This window comes from Aquarana catesbeiana, linkage group LG06 (assembly GCF_042186555.1).
Source record: "Aquarana catesbeiana isolate 2022-GZ linkage group LG06, ASM4218655v1, whole genome shotgun sequence".
NCBI lineage: Eukaryota > Metazoa > Chordata > Amphibia > Anura > Ranidae > Aquarana > Aquarana catesbeiana.
In genome coordinates this window covers 147636269-147663551 of record NC_133329.1, presented here as the reverse complement: position 1 = coordinate 147663551, position 27283 = coordinate 147636269, and the positions used below count along the sequence as shown (strand labels likewise).

General features: G+C 55.9%; 1 protein-coding gene across 1 annotated transcript in view; it reads left to right on the top strand.

The window, feature by feature from the left end:
* Nucleotides 1-27283, top strand: part of DAGLB (diacylglycerol lipase beta) — a 130352-nt gene that overhangs the window by 18334 nt on the left and 84735 nt on the right. The window contains exon 2 of the mRNA XM_073591030.1: nucleotides 22509-22660. Coding sequence (XP_073447131.1) covers nucleotides 22509-22660 — 152 coding nt within the window. The remainder of the gene's footprint in view (nucleotides 1-22508; nucleotides 22661-27283) is intronic.

The window sequence follows — 27283 nt, the reverse complement described above, 5'->3', positions numbered from 1 at the left end:
GAGGTGTGTGGGAGGACAGCGAGGAGGGAGAGGAGTGAGGTGTGTGGGAGGACAGCGAGAAGGAGGGAGAAGAGGAGTAAGGTGTGTGGGAGGACAGCGAGGAGGAGGGAGAGGAGGAGTGAGGTGTGTGGGAGGACAGCGAGGATGGAGAGGATCAGTGAGGTGTGTGGGAGGACGGAGAGGAGGAGGAGTGAGGTGTGTGGGAGGACAGCGAGGGTGGAGAGGAGGAGTGAGGTGTGTGGGAGGACAGCGAGGAGGAGGGAGAGGAGGAGTGAGGTGTGTGGGAGGACGGAGAGGAGGAGTGAGGTGTGTGGGAGGACAGAGAGGGGGGAGAGGAGGAGTGAGGTGTGTGGGAGGACAGCGAGAAGGGAGAGGAGGAGTGAGGTGTGTGGGAAGACAGCGAGGAGGAGGGAAAGGAGGAGTGAGGTGTGTGGGAGGACAGTGAGGAGGACAGCGAGGAGGAGTGAGGTGTGTGGGGGGACAGCGAGGAGGAGTGAGGTGTGTGGGAGGACAGCGAGGAGGAGTGAGGTGTGTGGGAGGACAGCGAGGAGGAGGGAGAGGAGGAATGAGGTGTGTGGGAGGACAGCGAGGATGGAGAGGATCAGTGAGGTGTGTGGGAGGACAGCGAGGAGGAGGAGTGAGGTGTGTGGGAGGACAGCGAGGGGGGAGAGGAGGAGTGAGGTGTGTGGGAGGACAGCGAGGGGGGAGAGGAGTGAGGTGTGTGGGAGGACAGCGAGGAGGGAGAGGAGGAGTGAGGTGTGTGGGAGGACAGCGAGGAGGAGGAGTGAGGTGTGGGAGGACAGCGAGGGGGGAGAGGAGTGAGGTGTGTGGGAGGACAGCGAGGGGGGAGAGGAGGAGTGAGGTGTGTGGGAGGACAGCGAGGGGGGAGAGGAGGAGTGAGGTGTGTGGGAGGACAGCGAGGAGGGAGAGGAGTGAGGTGTGTGGGAGGACAGCGAGAAGGAGGGAGAAGAGGAGTAAGGTGTGTGGGAGGACAGCGAGGAGGAGGGAGAGGAGGAGTGAGGTGTGTGGGAGGACAGCGAGGATGGAGAGGATCAGTGAGGTGTGTGGGAGGACGGAGAGGAGGAGGAGTGAGGTGTGTGGGAGGACAGCGAGGGTGGAGAGGAGGAGTGAGGTGTGTGGGAGGACAGCGAGGAGGAGGGAGAGGAGGAGTGAGGTGTGTGGGAGGACGGAGAGGAGGAGTGAGGTGTGTGGGAGGACAGAGAGGGGGGAGAGGAGGAGTGAGGTGTGTGGGAGGACAGCGAGAAGGGAGAGGAGGAGTGAGGTGTGTGGGAAGACAGCGAGGAGGAGGGAAAGGAGGAGTGAGGTGTGTGGGAGGACAGTGAGGAGGACAGCGAGGAGGAGTGAGGTGTGTGGGGGGACAGCGAGGAGGAGTGAGGTGTGTGGGGGGACAGCGAGGAGGAGTGAGGTGTGTGGGAGGACAGCGAGGAGGAGTGAGGTGTGTGGGAGGACAGCGAGGAGGAGGGAGAGGAGGAATGAGGTGTGTGGGAGGACAGCGAGGATGGAGAGGATCAGTGAGGTGTGTGGGAGGACAGCGAGGAGGAGGAGTGAGGTGTGTGGGAGGACAGCGAGGGGGGAGAGGAGGAGTGAGGTGTGTGGGAGGACAGCGAGGGGGGAGAGGAGTGAGGTGTGTGGGAGGACAGCGAGGAGGGAGAGGAGGAGTGAGGTGTGTGGGAGGACAGCGAGGAGCAGGAGTGAGGTGTGGGAGGACAGCGAGGGGGGAGAGGAGTGAGGTGTGTGGGAGGACAGCGAGGGGGGAGAGGAGGAGTGAGGTGTGTGGGAGGACAGCGAGGAGGCAGAGGAGGAGTGAGGTGTGTGGGAGGACAGCGAGGAGGGAGAGGAGTGAGGTGTGTGGGAGGACAGCGAGAAGGAGGGAGAAGAGGAGTAAGGTGTGTGGGAGGACAGCGAGGAGGAGGGAGAGGAGGAGTGAGGTGTGTGGGAGGACAGCGAGGATGGAGAGGATCAGTGAGGTGTGTGGAAGGACGGAGAGGAGGAGGAGTGAGGTGTGTGGGAGGACAGCGAGGGTGGAGAGGAGGAGTGAGGTGTGTGGGAGGACAGCGAGGAGGAGGGAGAGGAGGAGTGAGGTGTGTGGGAGGACGGAGAGTAGGAGTGAGGTGTGTGGGAGGACAGAGAGGGGGGAGAGGAGGAGTGAGGTGTGTGGGAGGACAGAGAGGGGGGAGAGGAGGAGTGAGGTGTGTGTGGGAGGACAGCGAGAAGGGAGAGGAGGAGTGAGGTGTGTGTGGGAGGACAGCGAGGAGGAGGGAAAGGAGGAGTGAGGTGTGTGGGAGGACAGTGAGGAGGACAGCGAGGAGGAGTGAGGTGTGTGGGAGGACAGCGAGGAGGAGTGAGGTGTGTGGGAGGACAGCGAGGAGGAGTGAGGTGTGTGGGAGGACAGCGAGGAGGAGGGAGAGGAGGAATGAGGTGTGTGGGAGGACAGCGAGCAGGAGGGAGAGGAGGAGTGAGGTGTGTGGGTGGACAGGGAGGAGGAGGGAAAGGAGGAGTGAGGTGTGTGGGAGGACAGCGAGGAGGAGGGAGAGGAGGAGTGAGGTGTGTGGGAGGACAGCGAGCAGGAGGGAGAGGAGGAGTGAGGTGTGTGGGTGGACAGGGAGGAGGAGTGAGGTGTGTGGGAGGACAGCGAGGAGGAGTGAGGTGTGTGGGAGGACAGCGAGGGGGGAGAGGAGGAGTGAGGTGTGTGGGAGGACAGCGAGTAGGGAGAGGAGGAGTGAGGTGTGTGGGAGGACAGCGAGGAGGAGGGAGAGGAGGAGTGAGGTGTGTGGGAGGACAGCGAGGGGGGAGAGGAGGAGTGAGGTGTGTGGGAGAACAGCGAGGAGGGAGAAGAGGAGTGAGGTGTGTGGGAGGACAGCGAGGAGGAGTGATGTGTGTGTGGGAGGACAGCAAGGAGGAGGGAGAGGAGGAGTGAGGTGTGTGGGAGGACAGCGAGAAGGGAGAGGAGGAGTGAGGTGTGTGGGAGGACAGCGAGGAGGAGGAGTGAGGTGCGTGGGAGGACAGCGAGGGGGGAGAGGAGGAGTGAGGTGTGTGGTAGGACAGCGAGGAGGAGGCAGAGGAGGAGTGAGGTGTGTGGGAGGACAGCAAGCAGGAGGGAGAGGAGGAGTGAGGTGTGTGGGTGGACAGCGAGGAGGAGTGAGGTGTGTGGGAGGACAGCGAGGAGGAGTGAGGTGTGTGGGAGGACAGCGAGGAGGAGGGAGAGGAGGAGTGAGGTGTGTGGGAGGACAGCGAGGAGGAGGGAGAGGAGGAGTGAGGTGTGTGGGAGGACAGCGTGGAGGCGTGAGGTGTGTGGGAGGACAGCGAGGAGGAGTGGTGTGTGGGAGGACAGCGAGGAGGAGGGAGAGGAGGAGTGAGATGTGTGGGAGGACAGCGAGGAGGAGGGAGAGGAGTGAGGTGTGTGGGAGGACAGCGAGGGGGGAGAGGAGGAGTGAGGGGTGTGGGAGGACAGCGAGAAGGGAGAGGAGGAGTGAGGTGTGTGGGAGGACAGTGAGGAGGAGGGAGCGGAGGAGTGAGGTGTGTGTGGGAGGACAGCGAGGAGGAGGGAGAGGAGGAGTGAGGTGTGTGGGAGGACAGCGAGCAGGAGGGAGAGGAGGAGTGAGGTGTGTGGATGGACAGCGAGGAGGAGTGAGGTGTGTGGGAGGACAGCGAGGAGGAGTGAGGTGTGTGGGAGGACAGCGAGGAGGCGTGAGGTGTGTGGGAGGACAGCGAGGAGGCGTGAGGTGTGTGGGAGGACAGCGAGGAGGCGTGAGGTGTGTGGGAGGACAGCGAGGAGGCGTGAGGTGTGTGGGAGGACAGCGAGGAGGAGTGAGGTGTGTGGGAGGACAGCGAGGGGGGAGAGGAGGAGTGAGGTGTGTGGGAGGACAGCGAGTAGGGAGAGGAGGAGTGAGGTGTGTGGGAGGACAGCGAGGAGGAGGGAGAGGAGGAGTGAGGTGTGTGGGAGGACAGCGAGGAGGAGGGAGAGGAGGAGTGAGGTGTGTGGGAGGACAGCGAGGGGGGAGAGGAGGAGTGAGGTGTGTGGGAGAACAGCGAGGAGGGAGAAGAGGAGTGAGGTGTGTGGGAGGACAGCGAGGAGGAGTGATGTGTGTGTGGGAGGACAGCAAGGAGGAGGGAGAGGAGGAGTGAGGTGTGTGGGAGGACAGCGAGGAGGAGGGAGAGGAGGAGTGAGGTGTGTGGGTGGACAGCGAGGAGGGAGAGGAGGAGTAAGGTGTGTGTGTGGAAGGACAGTGAGGAGGGAGAGGAGGAGTGAGGTGTGTGGGAGGACAGCGAGGAGGAGGAGTGAGGTGCGTGGGAGGACAGCGAAGGGGGAGAGGAGGAGTGAGGTGTGTGGTAGGACAGCGAGGAGGAGGGAGAGGAGGAGTGAGGTGTGTGGGAGGACAGCGAGGAGGAGGGAAAGGAGGAGTGAGGTGTGTGGGAGGACAGCGAGGAGGAGGGAGAGGAGGAGTGAGGTGTGTGGGAGGACAGCGAGCAGGAGGGAGAGGAGGAGTGAGGTGTGTGGGAGGACAGCGAGGAGGAGGGAGAGGAGGAGTGAGGTGTGTGGGCGGACAGCGAGGAGGAGGGAGAGGAGGATTGAGGTGTGTGGGAGGACAGCGAGGAGGAGTGAGGTGTGTGGGAGGACAGCGAGGAGTCGTGTGGGAGGACAGCGAGGAGGGAGAGGAGGAGTGAGGTGTGTGGGAGGACAGCGAGGGGGGAGAGGAGGAGTGAGGTGTGTGGGTGGACAGCGAGGGGGGAGAGGAGGAGAGAGGTGTGTGGGAGGACAGCGAGTAGGGAGAGGAGGAGTAAGGTGTGTGGGAGGACAGAGAGGAGGAGTGAGGTGTGTGGGAGGACAGCGAGGGGGGAGAGGAGGAGTGAGGTGTGTGGGAGGACAGCGAGGAGGAGGGAAAGGAGGAGTGAGGTGTGTGGGAGGACAGTGAGGAGGAGGGAAAGGAGGAGTGAGGTGTGTGGGAGGACAGCGAGGAGGAGTGAGGTGTGTGGGAGGACAGCGAGGAGGAGTGAGGTGTGTGGGAGGACAGCGAGGAGGAGTGAGGTGTGTGGAAGGACAGCGAGGAGGCATGAGGTGTGTGGGAGGACAGCGAGGAGGGAGAGGAGGAGTGAGGTGTGTGGGAGGACAGCGAGGAGGAGGAGTGAGGTGTGGGAGGACAGCGAGGGGGGAGAGGAGTGAGGTGTGTGGGAGGAAAGCGAGGGAGGAGAGGAGGAGTGAGGTGTGTGGGAGGACAGCGAGGGGGGAGAGGAGGAGTGAGGTGTGTGGGAGGACAGCGAGGAGGGAGAGGAGTGAGGTGTGTGGGAGGACAGCGAGAAGGAGGGAGAAGAGGAGTAAGGTGTGTGGGAGGACAGCGAGGAGGAGGGAGAGGAGGAGTGAGGTGTGTGGGAGGACAGCGAGGATGGAGAGGATCAGTGAGGTGTGTGGGAGGACGGAGAGGAGGAGGAGTGAGGTGTGTGGGAGGACAGCGAGGGTGGAGAGGAGGAGTGAGGTGTGTGGGAGGACAGCGAGGAGGAGGGAGAGGAGGAGTGAGGTGTGTGGGAGGACGGAGAGGAGGAGTGAGGTGTGTGGGAGGACAGAGAGGGGGGAGAGGAGGAGTGAGGTGTGTGGGAGGACAGCGAGAAGGGAGAGGAGGAGTGAGGTGTGTGGGAAGACAGCGAGGAGGAGGGAAAGGAGGAGTGAGGTGTGTGGGAGGACAGTGAGGAGGACAGCGAGGAGGAGTGAGGTGTGTGGGGGGACAGCGAGGAGGAGTGAGGTGTGTGGGAGGACAGCGAGGAGGAGTGAGGTGTGTGGGAGGACAGCGAGGAGGAGGGAGAGGAGGAATGAGGTGTGTGGGAGGACAGCGAGGATGGAGAGGATCAGTGAGGTGTGTGGGAGGACAGCGAGGAGGAGGAGTGAGGTGTGTGGGAGGACAGCGAGGGGGGAGAGGAGGAGTGAGGTGTGTGGGAGGACAGCGAGGGGGGAGAGGAGTGAGGTGTGTGGGAGGACAGCGAGGAGGGAGAGGAGGAGTGAGGTGTGTGGGAGGACAGCGAGGAGGAGGAGTGAGGTGTGGGAGGACAGCGAGGGGGGAGAGGAGTGAGGTGTGTGGGAGGACAGCGAGGGGGGAGAGGAGGAGTGAGGTGTGTGGGAGGACAGCGAGGGGGGAGAGGAGGAGTGAGGTGTGTGGGAGGACAGCGAGGAGGGAGAGGAGTGAGGTGTGTGGGAGGACAGCGAGAAGGAGGGAGAAGAGGAGTAAGGTGTGTGGGAGGACAGCGAGGAGGAGGGAGAGGAGGAGTGAGGTGTGTGGGAGGACAGCGAGGATGGAGAGGATCAGTGAGGTGTGTGGGAGGACGGAGAGGAGGAGGAGTGAGGTGTGTGGGAGGACAGCGAGGGTGGAGAGGAGGAGTGAGGTGTGTGGGAGGACAGCGAGGAGGAGGGAGAGGAGGAGTGAGGTGTGTGGGAGGACGGAGAGGAGGAGTGAGGTGTGTGGGAGGACAGAGAGGGGGGAGAGGAGGAGTGAGGTGTGTGGGAGGACAGCGAGAAGGGAGAGGAGGAGTGAGGTGTGTGGGAAGACAGCGAGGAGGAGGGAAAGGAGGAGTGAGGTGTGTGGGAGGACAGTGAGGAGGACAGCGAGGAGGAGTGAGGTGTGTGGGGGGACAGCGAGGAGGAGTGAGGTGTGTGGGAGGACAGCGAGGAGGAGTGAGGTGTGTGGGAGGACAGCGAGGAGGAGGGAGAGGAGGAATGAGGTGTGTGGGAGGACAGCGAGGATGGAGAGGATCAGTGAGGTGTGTGGGAGGACAGCGAGGAGGAGGAGTGAGGTGTGTGGGAGGACAGCGAGGGGGGAGAGGAGGAGTGAGGTGTGTGGGAGGACAGCGAGGGGGGAGAGGAGTGAGGTGTGTGGGAGGACAGCGAGGAGGGAGAGGAGGAGTGAGGTGTGTGGGAGGACAGCGAGGAGCAGGAGTGAGGTGTGGGAGGACAGCGAGGGGGGAGAGGAGTGAGGTGTGTGGGAGGACAGCGAGGGGGGAGAGGAGGAGTGAGGTGTGTGGGAGGACAGCGAGGAGGCAGAGGAGGAGTGAGGTGTGTGGGAGGACAGCGAGGAGGGAGAGGAGTGAGGTGTGTGGGAGGACAGCGAGAAGGAGGGAGAAGAGGAGTAAGGTGTGTGGGAGGACAGCGAGGAGGAGGGAGAGGAGGAGTGAGGTGTGTGGGAGGACAGCGAGGATGGAGAGGATCAGTGAGGTGTGTGGAAGGACGGAGAGGAGGAGGAGTGAGGTGTGTGGGAGGACAGCGAGGGTGGAGAGGAGGAGTGAGGTGTGTGGGAGGACAGCGAGGAGGAGGGAGAGGAGGAGTGAGGTGTGTGGGAGGACGGAGAGTAGGAGTGAGGTGTGTGGGAGGACAGAGAGGGGGGAGAGGAGGAGTGAGGTGTGTGGGAGGACAGAGAGGGGGGAGAGGAGGAGTGAGGTGTGTGTGGGAGGACAGCGAGAAGGGAGAGGAGGAGTGAGGTGTGTGTGGGAGGACAGCGAGGAGGAGGGAAAGGAGGAGTGAGGTGTGTGGGAGGACAGTGAGGAGGACAGCGAGGAGGAGTGAGGTGTGTGGGAGGACAGCGAGGAGGAGTGAGGTGTGTGGGAGGACAGCGAGGAGGAGTGAGGTGTGTGGGAGGACAGCGAGGAGGAGGGAGAGGAGGAATGAGGTGTGTGGGAGGACAGCGAGGATGGAGAGGATCAGTGAGGTGTGTGGGAGGACAGCGAGGAGGAGGAGTGAGGTGTGTGGGAGGACAGCGAGGGGGGAGAGGAGGAGTGAGGTGTGTGGGAGGACAGCGAGGGGGGAGAGGAGTGAGGTGTGTGGGAGGACAGCGAGGAGGGAGAGGAGGAGTGAGGTGTGTGGGAGGACAGCGAGGAGGAGGTAGAGGAGGAGTGAGGTGTGTGGGAGGACAGCGAGGAGGAGGGAGAGGAGGAGTGAGGTGTGTGGGAGGACAGCGAGGAGGGAGAGGAGGAGGAGTGAGGTGTGTGGGAGGACAGCGAGGGGGGAGAGGAGGAGTGAGGTGTGTGGGAGGACAGCGAGAAGGGAGAGGAGGAGTGAGGTGTGTGGGAGGACGGAGAGGAGGAGTGAGGTGTGTGGGAGGACAGCGAGGAGGAGGGAGAGGAGGAGTGAGGTGTGTGGGAGGACGGAGAGGAGGAGTGAGGTGTGTGGGAGGACAGCGAAGAGGCAGAGGAGGAGTGAGGTGTGTGGGAGGACAGCGAGGAGGAGGGAGAGGAGGAGTGAGGTGTGTGTTTGTTGATGAAGTAGAGGTGAGGTGTTTAGATGGACAACCACGAGGGAGAGGAGGAGTGAGGTGTGTGGGAGGACAGCGAGGAGGGAGAGGAGGAGTGAGGTGTGTGGGAGGACAGCGAGGAGGGAGAGGAGTGAGGTGTGTGGGAGGACAGCGAGGAGGGAGAGGAGGAGTGAGGTATGTGGGTGGACAGCGAGGAGGGAGAGGAGTGAGGTGTGTGTGTGTGTGTGTGTGTGTGAGGACAGCGAGGAGGGAGAGGAGGAGTGAGGTGTGTGGGTGGACAGCGAGGAGTGAGGAGGAGTGAGGAGGGAGAGGAGCGAGGTGTGTGGGAGGACAGCGAGGAGGAGTGAGGTGTGTGGGAGGACAGCGAGGAGGGAGAGGAGGAGTGAGGTGTGTGGGAGGACAGCGGTGAGGTGTGTGGGAGGAGGGAGAGGAGGAGTGAGATGTGTGGGAGGACAGCGAGGAGGAGGGAGAGGAGGAGTGAGGTGTGCGGGTGGACAGAGGAGGAGGGAGAGGAGGAGTGAGGTGTGTGGGAGGACAGCGAGGAGGGAGAGGAGTGAGGTGTGTGGGAGGACAGCGAGGAGGGAGAGGAGTGAGGTGTGTGGGTTGACAGCGAGGAGGAGGAGTGAGGTGTGTGGGTGGACAGCGAGGAGGAGGGAGAGGAGGAGTGAGATGTGTGGGAGGACAGCGAGGAGGGAGAGGAGGAGTGAGGTGTGTGTTTGTTGATGAAGTAGAGGTGAGGTGTTTAGATGGACAACCACGAGGGAGAGGAGGAGTGAGGTGTGTGGGAGGACAGCGAGGAGGGAGAGGAGGAGTGAGGTGTGTGGGAGGACAGCGAGGAGGGAGAGGAGGGGTGAGGTGTGTGGGAGGACAGCGAGGAGGGAGAGGAGGAGTGAGGTGTGTGGGTGGACAGCGAGGAGGGAGAGGAGGAGTAAGGTGTGTGTGTGGGTGGACAGCGAGGAGGGAGAGGAGGAGTGAGGTGTGTGGGTGGACAGCGAGGAGGGAGAGGAGGAGTGAGGTGTGTGGGAGGACAGCGGTGAGGTGTGTGGGAGGAGGGAGAGGAGGAGTGAAGTGTGTGGGTGGACAGCGAGGAGGAGGGAGAGGAGGAGTGAGGTGTGTGGGTGGACAGCGAAGAGGAGGGAGAGGAGGAGTGATATGTGTGGGTGGACAGAGAGGAGGAGGGAGAGGAGGAGTGAGGGGTGTGGGAGGACAGCGGTGAGGTGTGTGGGAGGAGGGAGAGGAGGAGTGAGGTGTGTGGGTGGACAGCGAGGAGGAGGGAGAGGAGGAGTGAGGTGTGTGGGAGGACAGAGAGGAGGAGGGAAAGGAGGAGTGAGGTGTGTGGGAGGACAGAGAGGAGGAGGGAAAGGAGGAGTGAGGTTTGTGGGAGGACAGCGAGGAGGAGTGAGGTGTGTGGGAGGACAGCGAGGAGGAGTGAGGTGTGTGGGAGGACAGCGAGGAGGAGTGAGGTGTGTGGAAGGACAGCGAGGAGGCATGAGGTGTGTGGGAGGACAGCGAGGAGGGAGAGGAGGAGTGAGGTGTGTGGGTGGACAGCGAGGAGGAGGGAGAGGAGGAGTGAGGTGTGCGGGTGGACAGAGAGGAGGAGGGAGAGGAGGAGTGAGGTGTGCGGGTGGACAGAGAGGAGGAGGAGTGAGGTGTGTGGGAGGACAGCGAGGAGGAGGGAGAGGAGGAGTGAGGTGTGTGGGAGGACAGCGAGGAGGAGGGAGAGGAGGAGTGAGGTGTGTGGGTGGACAGCGAGGATGGAGCGGAGGAGTAAGGTGTGTGGAAGGACAGTGAGGAGGGAGAGGAGGAGTGAGGTGTGTGGGTGGACAGCGAGGAGGAGGGAAAGGAGGAGTGAGGTGTGTGGGTGGACAGTGAGGAGGAGGGAAAGGAGGAGTAAGGTGTGTGGGAGAACAGCGAGGAGGAAGGAGAGGAGGAGTGAGTTGTGTGGGAGGACAGCGAGGAGGAGGGAGAGGAGGACTGAGGTGTGTGGGAGGACAGCGAGGAGGAGGGAGAGGAGGAGTGAGGTGTGTGGCAGGAAAGCGAGGAGGAGGGAGAGGAGGAGTGAGGTGTGTGGGAGGACAGCGAGGAGGAGGGAGAGGAGGAGTGAGGTGTGTGGGTGGACAGCGTGGAGGCGTGAGGTGTGTGGGAGGACAGCGAGGAGGAGTGGTGTGTGGGAGGACAGCGAGGAGGAGGGAGAGGAGGAGTGAGGTGTGTGGGAGGACAGCGAGGAGGAGGGAGAGGAGTGAGGTGTGTGGGAGGACAGCGAGGGGGGAGAGGAGGAGTGAGGGGTGTGGGAGGACAGCGAGAAGGGAGAGGAGGAGTGAGGTGTGTGGGAGGACAGTGAGGAGGAGGGAGCGGAGGAGTGAGGTGTGTGTGGGAGGACAGCGAGGAGGAGGGAGAGGAGGAGTGAGGTGTGTGGGAGGACAGCGAGCAGGAGGGAGAGGAGGAGTGAGGTGTGTGGATGGACAGCGAGGAGGAGTGAGGTGTGTGGGAGGACAGCGAGGAGGCGTGAGGTGTGTGGGAGGACAGCGAGGAGGCGTGAGGTGTGTGGGAGGACAGCGAGGAGGCGTGAGGTGTGTGGGAGGACAGCGAGGAGGAGTGAGGTGTGTGGGAGGACAGCGAGGGGGGAGAGGAGGAGTGAGGTGTGTGGGAGGACAGCGAGTAGGGAGAGGAGGAGTGAGGTGTGTGGGAGGACAGCGAGGAGGAGGGAGAGGAGGAGTGAGGTGTGTGGGAGGACAGCGAGGGGGGAGAGGAGGAGTGAGGTGTGTGGGAGAACAGCGAGGAGGGAGAAGAGGAGTGAGGTGTGTGGGAGGACAGCGAGGAGGAGTGATGTGTGTGTGGGAGGACAGCAAGGAGGAGGGAGAGGAGGAGTGAGGTGTGTGGGAGGACAGCGAGAAGGGAGAGGAGGAGTGAGGTGTGTGGGAGGACAGCGAGGAGGAGGAGTGAGGTGCGTGGGAGGACAGCGAGGGGGGAGAGGAGGAGTGAGGTGTGTGGTAGGACAGCGAGGAGGAGGGAGAGGAGGAGTGAGGTGTGTGGGAGGACAGCGAGGAGGAGGGAAAGGAGGAGTGAGGTGTGTGGGAGGACAGCGAGGAGGAGGGAGAGGAGGAGTGAGGTGTGTGGGAGGACAGCGAGCAGGAGGGAGAGGAGGAGTGAGGTGTGTGGGTGGACAGGGAGGAGGAGTGAGGTGTGTGGGAGGACAGCGAGGAGGAGTGAGGTGTGTGGGAGGACAGCGAGGGGGGAGAGGAGGAGTGAGGTGTGTGGGAGGACAGCGAGTAGGGAGAGGAGGAGTGAGGTGTGTGGGAGGACAGCGAGGAGGAGGGAGAGGAGGAGTGAGGTGTGTGGGAGGACAGCGAGGGGGGAGAGGAGGAGTGAGGTGTGTGGGAGAACAGCGAGGAGGGAGAAGAGGAGTGAGGTGTGTGGGAGGACAGCGAGGAGGAGTGATGTGTGTGTGGGAGGACAGCAAGGAGGAGGGAGAGGAGGAGTGAGGTGTGTGGGAGGACAGCGAGAAGGGAGAGGAGGAGTGAGGTGTGTGGGAGGACAGCGAGGAGGAGGAGTGAGGTGCGTGGGAGGACAGCGAGGGGGGAGAGGAGGAGTGAGGTGTGTGGTAGGACAGCGAGGAGGAGGCAGAGGAGGAGTGAGGTGTGTGGGAGGACAGCAAGCAGGAGGGAGAGGAGGAGTGAGGTGTGTGGGTGGACAGCGAGGAGGAGTGAGGTGTGTGGGAGGACAGCGAGGAGGAGTGAGGTGTGTGGGAGGACAGCGAGGAGGAGGGAGAGGAGGAGTGAGGTGTGTGGGAGGACAGCGAGGAGGAGGGAGAGGAGGAGTGAGGTGTGTGGGAGGACAGCGTGGAGGCGTGAGGTGTGTGGGAGGACAGCGAGGAGGAGTGGTGTGTGGGAGGACAGCGAGGAGGAGGGAGAGGAGGAGTGAGATGTGTGGGAGGACAGCGAGGAGGAGGGAGAGGAGTGAGGTGTGTGGGAGGACAGCGAGGGGGGAGAGGAGGAGTGAGGGGTGTGGGAGGACAGCGAGAAGGGAGAGGAGGAGTGAGGTGTGTGGGAGGACAGTGAGGAGGAGGGAGCGGAGGAGTGAGGTGTGTGTGGGAGGACAGCGAGGAGGAGGGAGAGGAGGAGTGAGGTGTGTGGGAGGACAGCGAGCAGGAGGGAGAGGAGGAGTGAGGTGTGTGGATGGACAGCGAGGAGGAGTGAGGTGTGTGGGAGGACAGCGAGGAGGAGTGAGGTGTGTGGGAGGACAGCGAGGAGGCGTGAGGTGTGTGGGAGGACAGCGAGGAGGCGTGAGGTGTGTGGGAGGACAGCGAGGAGGCGTGAGGTGTGTGGGAGGACAGCGAGGAGGAGTGAGGTGTGTGGGAGGACAGCGAGGGGGGAGAGGAGGAGTGAGGTGTGTGGGAGGACAGCGAGTAGGGAGAGGAGGAGTGAGGTGTGTGGGAGGACAGCGAGGAGGAGGGAGAGGAGGAGTGAGGTGTGTGGGAGGACAGCGAGGAGGAGGGAGAGGAGGAGTGAGGTGTGTGGGAGGACAGCGAGGGGGGAGAGGAGGAGTGAGGTGTGTGGGAGAACAGCGAGGAGGGAGAAGAGGAGTGAGGTGTGTGGGAGGACAGCGAGGAGGAGTGATGTGTGTGTGGGAGGACAGCAAGGAGGAGGGAGAGGAGGAGTGAGGTGTGTGGGAGGACAGCGAGAAGGGAGAGGAGGAGTGAGGTGTGTGGGAGGACAGCGAGGAGGAGGAGTGAGGTGCGTGGGAGGACAGCGAGGGGGGAGAGGAGGAGTGAGGTGTGTGGGAGGACAGTGAGGAGGAGGGAGCGGAGGAGTGAGGTGTGTGTGGGAGGACAGCGAGGAGGAGGGAGAGGAGGAGTGAGGTGTGTGGGAGGACAGCGAGCAGGAGGGAGAGGAGGAGTGAGGTGTGTGGATGGACAGCGAGGAGGAGTGAGGTGTGTGGGAGGACAGCGAGGAGGAGTGAGGTGTGTGGGAGGACAGCGAGGAGGCGTGAGGTGTGTGGGAGGACAGCGAGGAGGCGTGAGGTGTGTGGGAGGACAGCGAGGAGGAGTGAGGTGTGTGGGAGGACAGCGAGGGGGGAGAGGAGGAGTGAGGTGTGTGGGAGGACAGCGAGTAGGGAGAGGAGGAGTGAGGTGTGTGGGAGGACAGCGAGGAGGAGGGAGAGGAGGAGTGAGGTGTGTGGGAGGACAGCGAGGGGGGAGAGGAGGAGTGAGGTGTGTGGGAGAACAGCGAGGAGGGAGAAGAGGAGTGAGGTGTGTGGGAGGACAGCGAGGAGGAGTGATGTGTGTGTGGGAGGACAGCAAGGAGGAGGGAGAGGAGGAGTGAGGTGTGTGGGAGGACAGCGAGAAGGGAGAGGAGGAGTGAGGTGTGTGGGAGGACAGCGAGGAGGAGGAGTGAGGTGCGTGGGAGGACAGCGAGGGGGGAGAGGAGGAGTGAGGTGTGTGGTAGGACAGCGAGGAGGAGGGAGAGGAGGAGTGAGGTGTGTGGGAGGACAGCGAGCAGGAGGGAGAGGAGGAGTGAGGTGTGTGGGTGGACAGCGAGGAGGAGTGAGGTGTGTGGGAGGACAGCGAGGAGGAGTGAGGTGTGTGGGAGGACAGCGAGGAGGAGGGAGAGGAGGAGTGAGGTGTGTGGGAGGACAGCGAGGAGGAGGGAGAGGAGGAGTGAGGTGTGTGGGAGGACAGCGTGGAGGCGTGAGGTGTGTGGGAGGACAGCGAGGAGGGTGAGGAGGAGTGAGGTGTGTGGGAGGACAGCGAGGGGGGAGAGGAGGAGTGAGATGTGTGGGTGGACAGCGAGGGGGGAGAGGAGGAGAGAGGTATGTGGGAGGACAGCGAGTAGGGAGAGGAGGAGTGAGGTGTGTGGGAGGACAGAGAGGAGGAGTGAGGTGTGTGGGAGGACAGCGAGGGGGGAGAGGAGGAGTGAGGTGTGTGGGAGGACAGCGAGGAGGAGGGAAAGGAGGAGTGAGGTGTGTGGGAGGACAGTGAGGAGGAGGGAAAGGAGGAGTGAGGTGTGTGGGAGGACAGCGAGGAGGACAGCGAGGAGGAGTGAGGTGTGTGGGAGGACAGCGAGGAGGAGTGAGGTGTGTGGAAGGACAGCGAGGAGGCATGAGGTGTGTGGGAGGACAGCGAGGAGGAGGGAGAGGAGGAGTGAGGTGTGTGGGAGGACAGCGAGGATGGAGAGGATCAGTGAGGTGTGTGGGAGGACGGAGAGGAGGAGGAGTGAGGTGTGTGGGAGGACAGCGAGGGGGGAGAGGAGGAGTGAGGTGTGTGGGAGTACGGAGAGGAGGAGTGAGGTGTGTGGGAGGACAGCGAGGGGGTAGAGGAGGAGTGAGGTGTGTGGGAGGACAGCGAGAAGGGAGAGGATCAGTGAGGTGTGTGGGAGGACAGCGAGGAGGAGGGAAAGGAGGAGTGAGGTGTGTGGGAGGACAGTGAGGAGGACAGCGAGGGGGAGTGAGGTGTGTGGGAGGACAGCAAGGAGGAGTGAGGTGTGTGGGAGGACAGCGAGGAGGAGGGAGAGGAGGAGTGAGGTGTGTGGGAGGACAGCGAGGATGGAGAGGATCAGTGAGGTGTGTGGGAGGACAGCGAGGAGGAGGAGTGAGGTGTGTGGGAGGACAGCGAGGGGGGAGAGGAGGAGTGAGGTGTGTGGGAGGACAGGGAGGAGGGAGAGGAGGAGTGAGGTGTGTGGGAGGACAGCGAGGAGGAGGGAGAGGAGGAGTGAGGTGTGTGGGAGGACAGCGAGGGGGGAGAGGAGGAGTGAGGTGTGTGGGAGGACAGCGAGAAGGGAGAGGAGGAGTGAGGTGTGTGGGAGGACAGCGAGGAGGAGGGAGAGGAGGAGTGAGGTGTGTGGGAGGACAGCGAGGGGGGAGAGGAGGAGTGAGGTGTGTGGGAGGACAGCGAGGGGGGAGAGGAGGAGTGAGGTGTGTGGGAGGACAGCTAGAAGGGAGAGGAGGAGTGAGGTGTGTGGGAGGACAGCGAGGAGGAGGGAGAGGAGGAGTGAGGTGTGTGGGAGGACAGCGAGGGGGGAGAGGAGGAGTGAGGTGTGTGGGTGGACAGCGAGGAGGAGGAGGGAGAGGAGGAGTGAGGTGTGTGGGTGGACAGCGAGGAGGAGGAGGGAGAGGAGGAGTGAGGTGTGTGGGAGGACAGCGAGGAGGAGGGAGAGGAGGAGTGAGGTGTGTGGGAGGACAGCGAGGAGGAGGGAGAGGAGGAGTGAGGTGTGTGGGAGGACAGCGAGGGGGGAGAGGAGGAGTGAGGTGTGTGGGAGGATAGCGAGGGGGGAGAGGAGGAGTGAGGTGTGTGGGTGGACAGCAAGGAGGAGGAGTGAGGTGTGTGGGAGGACAGCGAGGAGGAGGGAGAGGAGGAGTGAGGTGTGTAGGAGGACAGCGAGGAGGAGGGAGAGGAGGAGTGAGGTGTGTGGGTGGACAGCGAGGAGGAGGAGTGAGGTGTGTGGGAGGACAGCGAGGAGGAGGGAGAGGAGGAGTGAGGTGTGTAGGAGGACAGCGAGGAGGAGGGAGAGGAGGAGTGAGGTGTGTGGGAGGACAGCGAGGAGGAGGGAGAGGAGGAGTGAGGTGTGTGGGTGGACAGCGAGGAGGAGGAGTGAGGTGTGTGGGTGGACAGCGAGGAGGAGGAGGGAAAGGAGGAGTGAGGTGTGTGGGTGGACAGCGAGGAGGAGGAGGGAGAGGAGGAGTGAGGTGTGTGGGTGGACAGCGAGGAGGAGGAGGGAGAGGAGGAGTGAGGTGTGTGGGAGGACAGCGAGGAGGAGGGAGAGGAGGAGTGAGGTGTGTGGGAGGACAGCGAGGAGGAGGGAGAGGAGGAGTGAGGTGTGTGGGTGGACAGCGAGGGGGGAGAGGAGGAGTGAGGTGTGTGGGAGGATAGCGAGGGGGGAGAGGAGGAGTGAGGTGTGTGGGTGGACAGCGAGGAGGAGGAGTGAGGTGTGTGGGAGGACAGCGAGGAGGAGGGAGAGGAGGAGTGAGGTGTGTAGGAGGACAGCGAGGAGGAGGGAGAGGAGGAGTGAGGTGTGTGGGTGGACAGCGAGGAGGAGGAGTGAGGTGTGTGGGAGGACAGCGAGGAGGAGGGAGAGGAGGAGTGAGGTGTGTAGGAGGACAGCGAGGAGGAGGGAGAGGAGGAGTGAGGTGTGTGGGAGGACAGCGAGGAGGAGGGAGAGGAGGAGTGAGGTGTGTGGGTGGACAGCGAGGAGGAGGAGTGAGGTGTGTGTTTGTTGATGAAGTAGAGGTGAGGTGTTTGGATGGACAACCAGGAGGCAGAGATAAAGCTGACATGTATGGATGGACAGTGTGGAAGTACAATATCCCTCTCAGTAATGACTTTTTGCTACTGTATTCCTCCAGTCTTTTAGGAGTGACAACCCACTTCCTGTGAGTGCTGGGCATCAGGGGTCCCTGGGGGGTGTCACCATGGGGCCCTGTATGCACAGTCGAATGATGCAGAGAACAGCGATGACGTAACCACGTTGGCTCCTCTCTCTGCATCATTAAAGTTTAAGTAGGGGGTCCTGTGTAAGTTCACCTTACAGATTTTTCTGTAAAGGTGAACTTGCCCTTTAAGGACTGCCCAGTGCCAGAGAAGAGGTGAAAACAACCCTGCTGTGGCTGGTGACTGGTTTGCAGACATCTGAAAACAGGTCTGGGTGAGGGGACAAAAATTAGCTTTACGAGGGAGATCAACAATTGTGTAATAGCCATTCAGATTCTCTTTTGTTTTCAAACTTGCTCTAGAAGCCTAAGTTGCAGTTTGGTTCCTCTGAGCAATGAGTTACACTGTTTTATTTATGAAACCCTTAGAGCAGGGGTCTCAAAGTACCAGCCCAGGGGCTGATCCTGGGCGTGTATGTGGGGTGCACCGCACAGCGGCTGGGAGCTTTCTCTCTCCTGTGTCCTTTCACCCGCATGCTGCTGCAGCCTAGCGCGCACAGCAAAGGAGACAGACACAGGAGAGCAGAGAGAGAACAGAGCGGAGGGAGGATCCGCCCATCACCTCGCCCACATAGGCACTGATGCTCAACCAGAGCTGTGCCCAGCACCTCAGGGTGGGAGATCGTGGCGTTTTCGGTATGACTTCCCAGTAGGCCTGTGTTGAAGCCAGGACCCAACGGGAGGAGAGGACTCTGGAGGCAGATGATCAGGCCACCAACTGACTGCCATGAGGAGAGGTAAGTGAGCCATCACACCGAGGCTGAGCAAAGTCCTTAGTGGGGTTGAAATTTGTGAAAAGGGGGTGTTTGTGAAGTGTAGGGGAGGAGTTGTTTGTGGAGTGTAGGGGATAATTCTGGAGGTTATTGATGCGTCCACTGACACCAGTGCTGGGGGTTAATAGTGCGTCCGCTGACACCAGTGCTGGGGGTTAATAGTGCATCCGCTGACACCAGTGCTGGGGGTTAATAGTGCGTCTGCTGACACCAGTGCTGGGGGTTAATAGTGCGTCCGCTGACACCAGTGCTGGGGGTTAATAGTGCGTCTGCTGACACCAGTGCTGGGGGTTAATAGTGCGTCCGCTGACACCAGTGCTGGGGTTTAATAGTGCGTCCGCTGACACCAGTGCTGGGGTTTAATAGTGCGTCCGCTGACACCAGTGCTGGGGGTTAATAGTGCGTCCGCTGACACCAGTGCTGGGGGTTAATAGTGCGTCTGCTGACACCAGTGCTGGGGGTTAATAGTGCGTCTGCTGACACCAGTGCTGGGGGTTAATAGTGCGTCTGCTGACACCAGTGCTGGGGGTTAATAGTGCGTCCGCTGACACCAGTGCTGGGGTTTAATAGTGCGTCCGCTGACACCAGTGCTGGGGTTTAATAGTGCGTCCGCTGACACCAGTGCTGGGGTTTAATAGTGCGTCTGCTGACACCAGTGCTGGGGTTTAATAGTGCGTCCGCTGACACCAGTGCTGGGGTTTAATAGTGCGTCCGCTGACACCAGTGCTGGGGTTTAATAGTGCGTCCGCTGACACCAGTGCTGGGGTTTAATAGTGCGTCTGCTGACACCAGTGCTGGGGGTTAATAGTGCGTCTGCTGACACCAGTGCTGGGGGTTAATAGTGCGTCCGCTGACACCAGTGCTGGGGTTTAATAGTGCGTCTGCTGACACCAGTGCTGGGGGTTAATAGTGCGTCTGCTGACACCAGTGCTGGGGTTTAATGGTGCGTCCGCTGACACCAGTGCTGGGGTTTAATAGTGCGTCTGCTGACACCAGTGCTGGGGTTTAATAGTGCGTCCGCTGACACCAGTGCTGGGGTTTAATGGTGCGTCCGCTGACACCAGTGCTGGGGTTTAATAGTGCGTCTGCTGACACCAGTGCTGGGGTTTAATAGTGCGTCCGCTGACACCAGTGCTGTTGTTTTTGAAGTTTGAAAGTTTGTATGCAGCCCCCATGGAATATGAAAACTTGTCTTGTGGTCCTTAGGTAATTTTGAGTTTGAGACCCCTTCCTTAGAGTAAAGCCCTGTAGACATGGACCGAATGTCGGGTGACGTTGGTTAAATAGAAACCAGCTGACAGTCAGTCCGTATGTGCTGCAGCTTCTGTCAAAGGGGCATGACCGAAAAAGGTCTGACAACCGGCCAGTGGCTGGGAACGCTGACCGGAGTGTTCTTATGGGGGGCCGTCCCCATGTCAGAAGACAATAGAACAGCAGGGGAGGTTACTGTACTAACATCAGATAGGTAGTACAGCGGCTACAACCTGAGCTGCCAGTTTTTTAATTCAGCCCGCCACTAGCAGTGCTTACTAGAGCTGCACGATTAATTGTGAAGAATCGTTATTACAATTTTTTTTTTTTCCTTGTTGCAATCTTGAAAAAAGTATTTCCCGATTCTTTCTATGCAGAGAATTCTCTCTGCTCTGCTAAAACCAACAGCCCTCAAAAAAAAAAAGGAAAAAAAAAACGGGCAGTCTGCCAAGAATCACAACATTCTTTAGCAGTGAAACTTAAGTAGAAACATTGTAACAATTTGTCTGTGAAAATGAGGGAAGTTTAACCACTTAAACACTAAACTTTTTTCTGACATTTGTTGGTTTCAAGTTAAAATCTATTTTTTTTTGCTAGAAAATTACTTAGAACCCCCAAACATATTTATATTTATTTAGTAGAGACCCTAGAGAATAAAATGGTGGTTTTTGCAATATTTTATGTCTCACTGTGTTTGCGTAGCAGTCATTCAAATGAAATTTTTGGGGAAAAAATTACACTTTAATGAATTTAAAAAAAAAAAAAACTAACCAGTAAAGTTAGCCAAATTTTTTTTTTGTATAATGTGAAAGATTTTACGCCGCGAGAATTGTGAGAGAATCGTGATCTTTTTATTCTAAGCAAAAAAATCGTGATTCTCATTTTGGCCAGAATCGTGCAGCTCTAGTGCTTACTAAATTAACACTTTAGTAAAGACTGGATTGTGACAGATTTATGTTTTAGCTCAGTCTATTTGATCAAGTCTTGCAGCTTTTATATAATGTTTTTTTTATTTATTGCTGAAAGTTGAATGTTGCAATAGACTACTTGACTAACCCTTATGAAACACTTTACCAAAAGCGAAATGACTCGCACGTACCGGAAGGATATCATAAGACTGTTTAGTGGATACAGGTTGCTAAACTGCATTGCTGATCCACTGATAAATCCACCCGCGTAAGGTGACCTGAAAAATATGCACTGTCAGATGGCTTAAAGGTTCAAAGGTGCATCTTTGTAAGGTAATCATGTAGTCAGTAGTTCACTGTGCAGGTTTCAAAATGAGGAGTGCTTTTTATAAATTACTATACCTGTAGACCAATGGAAGCTTCCCCACAACCTGGCCAAACAAACTGTAAGATCAGCCCCTTCCTTGCTAGGTTCTGGGATGCACCGTATGTCGGGCATGCTGTGGGCATCACAGGAATGAGCACTGTTCTTGAAAACCCATGCATACGCAGTCATCACTTCAGGATGGTGAGAGGGCACACTGTACATGCATGGGATTTAATAGGAGAGCACTTGTTCCTGTGACAGGGGGGGAGGGGTGCACCCAGTGTAAGGTGAGTCCCAAGATCTCTTACAATGGAAGTCATTTATATCTAATTTTATCTAATAGATTTTATTTCTAGTGGTTCTCTTTCAGGAACCAACAGCATTGTTCAGATGTCGAGCTGATCAATGCATTGCTCATATTATGCATATTGTGCATCTGTAATAACGCTTTTTGATGCGATTGAAAAGTGTAACATAGGGTATACCTCTGCCTGCAAGCTAAATATTGTCCTGCCTTAGTGCCGGTTCACACAGGGGCGACTTGTCAGGCGACCTAGCTGCCTGACAAGTCGCCTCCCGTTCTGTACTACGGAACCGTTCTAATAGGAGCGACGCAAGTCGCTCCGACTTAGAAAAAGGTTCCTGTAGTATTTTTGGAGCGACTTCAGGTGACTTGCATTGACTTCTATACAGAAGTTGTTTTGCAGTTCGCCGCTGAAGTCGTGTGCAGGTTGCCCCGGCGACCTGCAAGTCGTGCCGCCCCTGTGTGAACCGGCACTAAGGCCTCATGTACACTGCTGCTGGTAAACGGACGTTTAGGAGCAGTTGGGGATTTTTTTTTTCAACTGCTCCTGAACTCTCCTCTGTTATCTCATCAGTACATGTACACAGGGTCGTTTCTAGACAGTTGTGTTTAGAGGCTTTTTTTGGAACCCAAAAAAATGCATTCAGAAGCTGTGTTCAGAGGCATTTAGGCACGTTTTCATCTAGTAGCTTTTTTAAAGGGAAACCTTTTTTTTTTATTACTTTTGAGCCTGGAAAATGCTAAAAACACACCAAAAACTCAATTATCACTGTATACAAGTTTGATATGCCATGTGATATTTCCCTCATCGGCCAATTATGCTATATAATACACAACTTGCATTACTTGACGCTGAAGTTGAAAATGAATTTCACTCACCCATCAACCATTGAGAACCTGATGACCCCCACGTTGGATATCTATCTATCTATAAGAATTACCAACAGACGTTCCTCTGGTGGCACGCTTTTCTTAACATTGGAGTCCATGCGAACCAGACGGGGTCTAACCTTTTCCAAGAGAATGTCAAAGGTGGCAATTGACATGCGTGTAAAATTAAAAAAATTCTCTGGGTAATTACACAGCTGAACATACATATTAGAAAAGTATCTTGTGGACATGTGTTGAGCCATCAGTGGATGTGTCCAGTAGCGATAAACTCTGGTCCTCTCATGCAATTTTCTACGTTCTTTGGAGCCTCAGCAAAAGCAACATCAGGAGCATTTCCTCACACATGCTCATCATGGGATCCACATTAACAAACCAACGAAAAAATAACAGCTAGCTACAAGCACACTGCCTTCTCAGCTGCTAATCACACTGTTCTCTCACAGAATGGCTGAAATAGTTAATAAATACTTGTTTTTTGTGCTTTCTAATCATTTGGGAGGGTCTCCTGAGGTTATCTTTAGTAAACGCTATCACGGCTTGTTAAAGCTGCTAAACACACGTTTTTAAACGTAGATCACTAGCTGTGATGTTCCAGCGTTCAGGAGAGGTTGAGAAACGTCCCGTATACATGAAGCCTAAAAGTCAACCTGCGTTTTGGTGCAGTGTGTAGGCCGTGATCCTTCTCCCTCTGGAGAGAGACAGACACGCTTGCTGTGAACTAATTCACACATCCTCTCAGAGCAATGCTATTGGCACTTTTCTGGCAGAACGCACACAACCGTACAGTGATGTCACCGAGACTGAGATGTCTCTCCAAAGAGTAAATGATCCAGTGAGGGAACATGGTGATTTAGATTTGTTATCTGTAATTCAGGGTCTACATAAAGTAATATAAGGCCATAGTGGAGATTACATCCCTGAACCACCCCTTCAATCTAAGGTAACTTTGTCTATAGTGCTTGGGAGCCGAAAAACCAGCATGCAGCTGGATGAATAGGCTGCCCACTACTCTTATGGGCTAGTAATGAAGGATAAGTGCTTGTGGACCAAGAGGCTGATATTTCTATAACAGTGCTTAATGGGTTTTGTTTATTTTTGTTTTATGTTTTTTTCTTAGTAATTTGTCAGATGGGGCATCAAAGCCTTAGCCCTGCTGAATTTAACTTCAGTTTACTATCTGCATGGTGCTGTCTTATATTGCTCTTTCTGTGGCCTTTTTGGGCAGTTGATCATAAATTTGTATCATTTAAATAACAATTATGATTCTTGGCTAAATAATTCATGTTTTAAAGGTTGTGTACAATATTGCCTGGCTATATAAAAATAGTTTGTTTGTTTTTTCAGGTGGATTGGAATATTGTGGCTCTATTCTGTCCATAAAGGGAACTTTGACTGCGTCGGGGGACCTGTACTGCGCAGTTACTTGATTGTACTTATTGTTATGTTGGCTGCAATAATCTGCTCAGTTTCATCGATTGTCTATGTCAGCATGCAAGGTAAGCAGTTTTCATTAACTTATTTCTACTGTGTTTTCTTTTGTGACTTCAGGCCTTATATTCTACTGGGTCAATGCGTAGCTGCAGGTGACATTCTGTATGGTCTAAAGCAAATAAGTAGACCTACTTTGACGTCACTAGCCAACAAATCTTTATTTAAACAAAAAAAGCAGGAACATGCTGTCTTCCCCGCCTACAAACCACCCACAACTGAAAAAATTAGTAATGTGCTTGGGAAAAAAAAAAACATTTGTGTGTGTGTGTGTGTGTATATGCATATGCATATATATATATATATATATATAATTTTTTTTTTTTTTTTTTTTTTTACTCACCTCTAAATGCCTGTTGCTAGGGGTCCCTCATAGTCTGCCTCCTTCGGTACCTGGGCTCCTGACGTCACTTCCCTCAGCGCAGGAAGGGAGATCGCCTCTTCCCCCTCCCTCTTATCAATCATCTGGGACACGTGACCGGGGCCAGTGTGAAGCATGTGCAGTGGGTGCCCGGCTGTGAAGCCAAAGCCGGGCGCCCACAGTTAAAATGCTGGCGCCGCCGAGCGGAGGGGGGGACGAGCGGGGCTGGACCCTGGGACAAGTAAGTGTCCGATTAAAAGTCAGCAGCTGCAGTATTTGTAGCTGCTGACTTGTAATTTATTTATTTTTTTTAAATGGGAACACCGCTTTAAGCCTGGTACACTCGGGCCAAATATTGGACGGTATTGATGCTGGCCAAATGTCAGGCTTCTGTCAAATAGGCATGCTGGAAAAAGAGCAGCTGTTCGGTGTGTTCGGGGGGGGGGGGACACAATAGCTCAGTGAGGAGATTGCTGTACTAACATCATATAATTAGTACAGCGGGCTCCTCCCAAGCTCCTTAGTCTTTTTTTTGTTTAGCCTGCTGCGTTGAACAAATAATTAAAAAAAAAAATGTATTTATGTTCCAGGCTTTAGTTGTAGAGATCTCTACAACTAAGCATTTCAGGGTAAAAAGCGTAAAAAATTAGCAGTTTATAGATGGGGAAGGCAGCATGTTCATGATTTGTGTGTCTGCATAAATCTCTTTGTTGGCCAGTGACATCATTGGTGTGCGGCTACTTGTTTGCTTTGAACGGAGATTCATGGAGTGTGGATGGACTTCTAAACCTGTACCTGAGCCTAGATCGGAAGGAGCTCTGGAGTTTGGAACGGTGACATTTGTCTGTTCTCTTATGAAAGATGGATCAAATCCTCTGAGGTAGATTTTTGTTATTTGAAACTCAGGTGAACTCAGACAGGCCCTCGATCGTTTTCCCAGAGGGTCGAGAGCATTTTCAGGATGAGGGCAATTAGTCAGATGCAAAATTTATAATCAAAATTGGTGCCGCGCTCCTAAAACAGTGTTACTGTCTCTTTTAAAACTGCATAATCATAAAACAACACTATTTCAAATAATATGAAAATTATGTGAAATAAACAGTAAAAGTTCAGTCCTTAAAGTGATTGTAAGGGTTCTTGGGTTTTTTTTTTTTTTTTTTTTTTAAATAAGAAACGTATCATACTTGCCTCCACTGTGCAGCTCATTTTTGCACAGAGTGGCCCTAAACCTGCTCTTCTGGGGTCCCCCGGTGGCTCTCGCGGCTCCTTCTCAAATCAGATAACCCCCTAGGAGAAGCGCTCTCCTGAGGGGGTTACCTAGCGGGCGCGCTCCTGAGTCCAGCATTTGGCATCCATAGGCGCCGAATGTATGACTCGGCCCCGCCCCCCTGCGCCTGCGTCATTGGATTTTATTGACAGCAGCGGGAGCCAATGGCTGTCCTGCTATCAATCTATCCAATCAAGAGCCGAGAACCCTGGGCAGAGAGACAGCATGTCCCCGTCGGGTCAAGTTCCAGGGCTTTGGTAAGTAAAACGGGGGGGGGTTGGGTCGGGCAGGGGGGCCGGCCACTGCCAGCTGTTTTTTCACCTTAATGCATGGGATGCATTAAGGTGAAAAAACACAAAGGTTTACAACCCCTTTAAGTGTATTGCTGCTTGCATACTCTTTCTCTTTCATCAGTGACAAAATGCTATTCATGTACCCAGATGCACATCTCCTTAAATGGTGTTCGCCTCTATGTGCTCCAACATACAGCATGCAATGGTGTATCCCCTGTCGGCACATCGGGTGAGGAGGTAATCACCATTGCATGCTGTATGTTGGAACACGTAGAGGTGAACACTATTTAAGGAGACGCACGTCTGGATACATGAATAGTGTTTTGTCGCTGATGAAAGAGGAAGTGTATGCAAGCAGCGACACATGCTGCCGCTCCATATAGAACAATGGATGGACCGATCAGGTCCACCTAAAAAAACGGACGGGGGACCCGATCGGTCCACTGGTGTGAAAGGGGCCTAACTGACGTAACCTGAATCCATATTCAGTCACATTTTTTGCTAAGAAAAAAATGATGAACGAATGACGACTGTGTGAAAGGCCCCTTTCACACAGGGTGGAACTGCTTTGCTCTGCAGGGGATCTGTCCGCTTAGCCGCTGCAGAGTGGGTAGATTAAAGTTTATACAGAGCAGACACAGACTGAGCCGACTACCTCTGATCTGATGCACCTACACGGAAGTGGACGGATCCTCTTCCCTTGCTTTTTAGCAGACTGGATCAGAGTTAGGCAGGTGTAAATGGACACAGGTCTGTTTACACCCGCTGGTCCATAGGGATACATGGACCATCCAATCAGGTCCACCTTAAAAACTGACAGGCGGACCTGAACCGATCCCTCCTGTGTAAGTGGCCCATTTCTTCTGTTTGCCATTATCAGTGAAGGTAAAAGTCTATCCCAAATTTTGGGTTGTCACTAGAACAGTAATAGAGGGAAGATCTCGTAATGGGAGCACCTGTTCTGGTGACAACCAGGGAATTCCTCTCTTCCTGTTTTTTGGCTATGGGACAGAAGCTGAAGGGAAATTTCCCCAATGGGGCACAGATGGCAAAAAAAAACTAGTAGCGGTTATAGCCCCTACTTTAAGCTATTCAAAAAAAAAAACAAAGTTTTTTTTTCAGTTCTACCTTTTTATTATTCTAACAATGCTTTTTGTTTTTAGAGGAGTAAAGCAAGCCATAGATAATGCAGTTTTCTTTCCTGCAACCATGAGTGTAAGTAAAGAAAATTTCTTGATTTCCCTTTCCACGCAGTCAGTGTTGATGGGGGAATCCCTCCCACAGCGCTATTGTATTCTGCTGGCAGGGAGCCTTCCATGCTGGCAGACCACAATGATCACTGCTAGCAGCCATAGCCACCGGCAGTGATCAGTGCAAAAAAAAAATCCAACAGGCTTTAGTGAAGTCAATAGATGGATCAACTTCAGTACAAACAGCCTGTGCATAGATGGATCAGATCCCGTCTGGTCCCTGCTGAACCCACCCAAATTCCATCCATCCACAACAGGCCTAAGACCTAGCTAATTTTTTTCTTCATGGGCTCTGCGGAAAAAAAGAATTTAAGAGACAAATGACTGAAGCTGTATGTTAAAAGTGCCCTTTTGTTTTATATCGAATTTGATAATTTACAGATTAACCCTTCCTGCACCTATGTACAGTGCCTTGCAAAAGTATTCACCCCCTTGGCATTTTTTGTGTTTTGTTGCCTCACAACCTGGAATTAACATGGATTGTTTGAGGATTTACATCATTTAATTTACAGAACATGCCCACAACTTTGAAGATGCGTGTTTTGTTTTTATTTTTTTGTTTTGTGAAGCAAACAACAAATAGGACAAAATAACAGAACAAGTCAATGTGCATAACTATTCACCCCCCTAAAGTCAATACTTTGTAGAGCCACCTTTTGCGGCTATCACAGCTCCAAGTCGCTTTGGATAAGTCTCTATGAGCTTGCCACATCTTACCACTGGGATTTTTGCCCATTCATCCTTGTAAAACTGCTCCAGCTCCTTTCAAGTTGGATGGTTTGCACTTGTCAACAGCAAACTTTAAGTCTGACCACAGATTTTCTATTGGATTGAGGTCTGGGCTTTGACTAGGCCATTCCAATACATTTACACGTTTCCCCTTAACCCACTCAAGTGTTACTTTAGCAGTGTGTTTGGGGTCATTGTCCTGCTGGAAGGTGAACCTCCTTCCTAGCCTCAAATCCCACACAGAGTGGTACAGGTTTTGCTCAAGAAATATCCCTGTATTTAGCACCATCCATCTTTTCCTCAACTCTGACCAGTTTCCCAGTCCCGACTGCTGAAAAACATCCCCACAGCATGATGCTGCCACCACCACGTTTCACTGTGGGGATGGTGTTCTTTGGGTGATGTGTTGGGTTTGCGCCAGACATAGTGTTTTCTTTGATGGCCAAAAAGTCCAATTTTAGTCTCATCAGACCAGAGCACCTTCCTCCATACATTTTGGGAGTCTCCCACATACCTTTTTGAAAACTCAAAACGTGCCATTTTTGTTTTTTGCAGAAAGTAATGGTTTTCTTCTGACCACTCTGCCATAAAGCCCAACTCTTTGGAGTGTAGGGCTTATTGTTGTCCTATGTACAGATACTCCAGTCTCTGCTGTGGAGCTCTGCAGCGCTTCCAGGGTTACCTTAGGTCTCTGTGCTGCCTCTCTGATTAATGCCCTCCTTGCCCGGTCC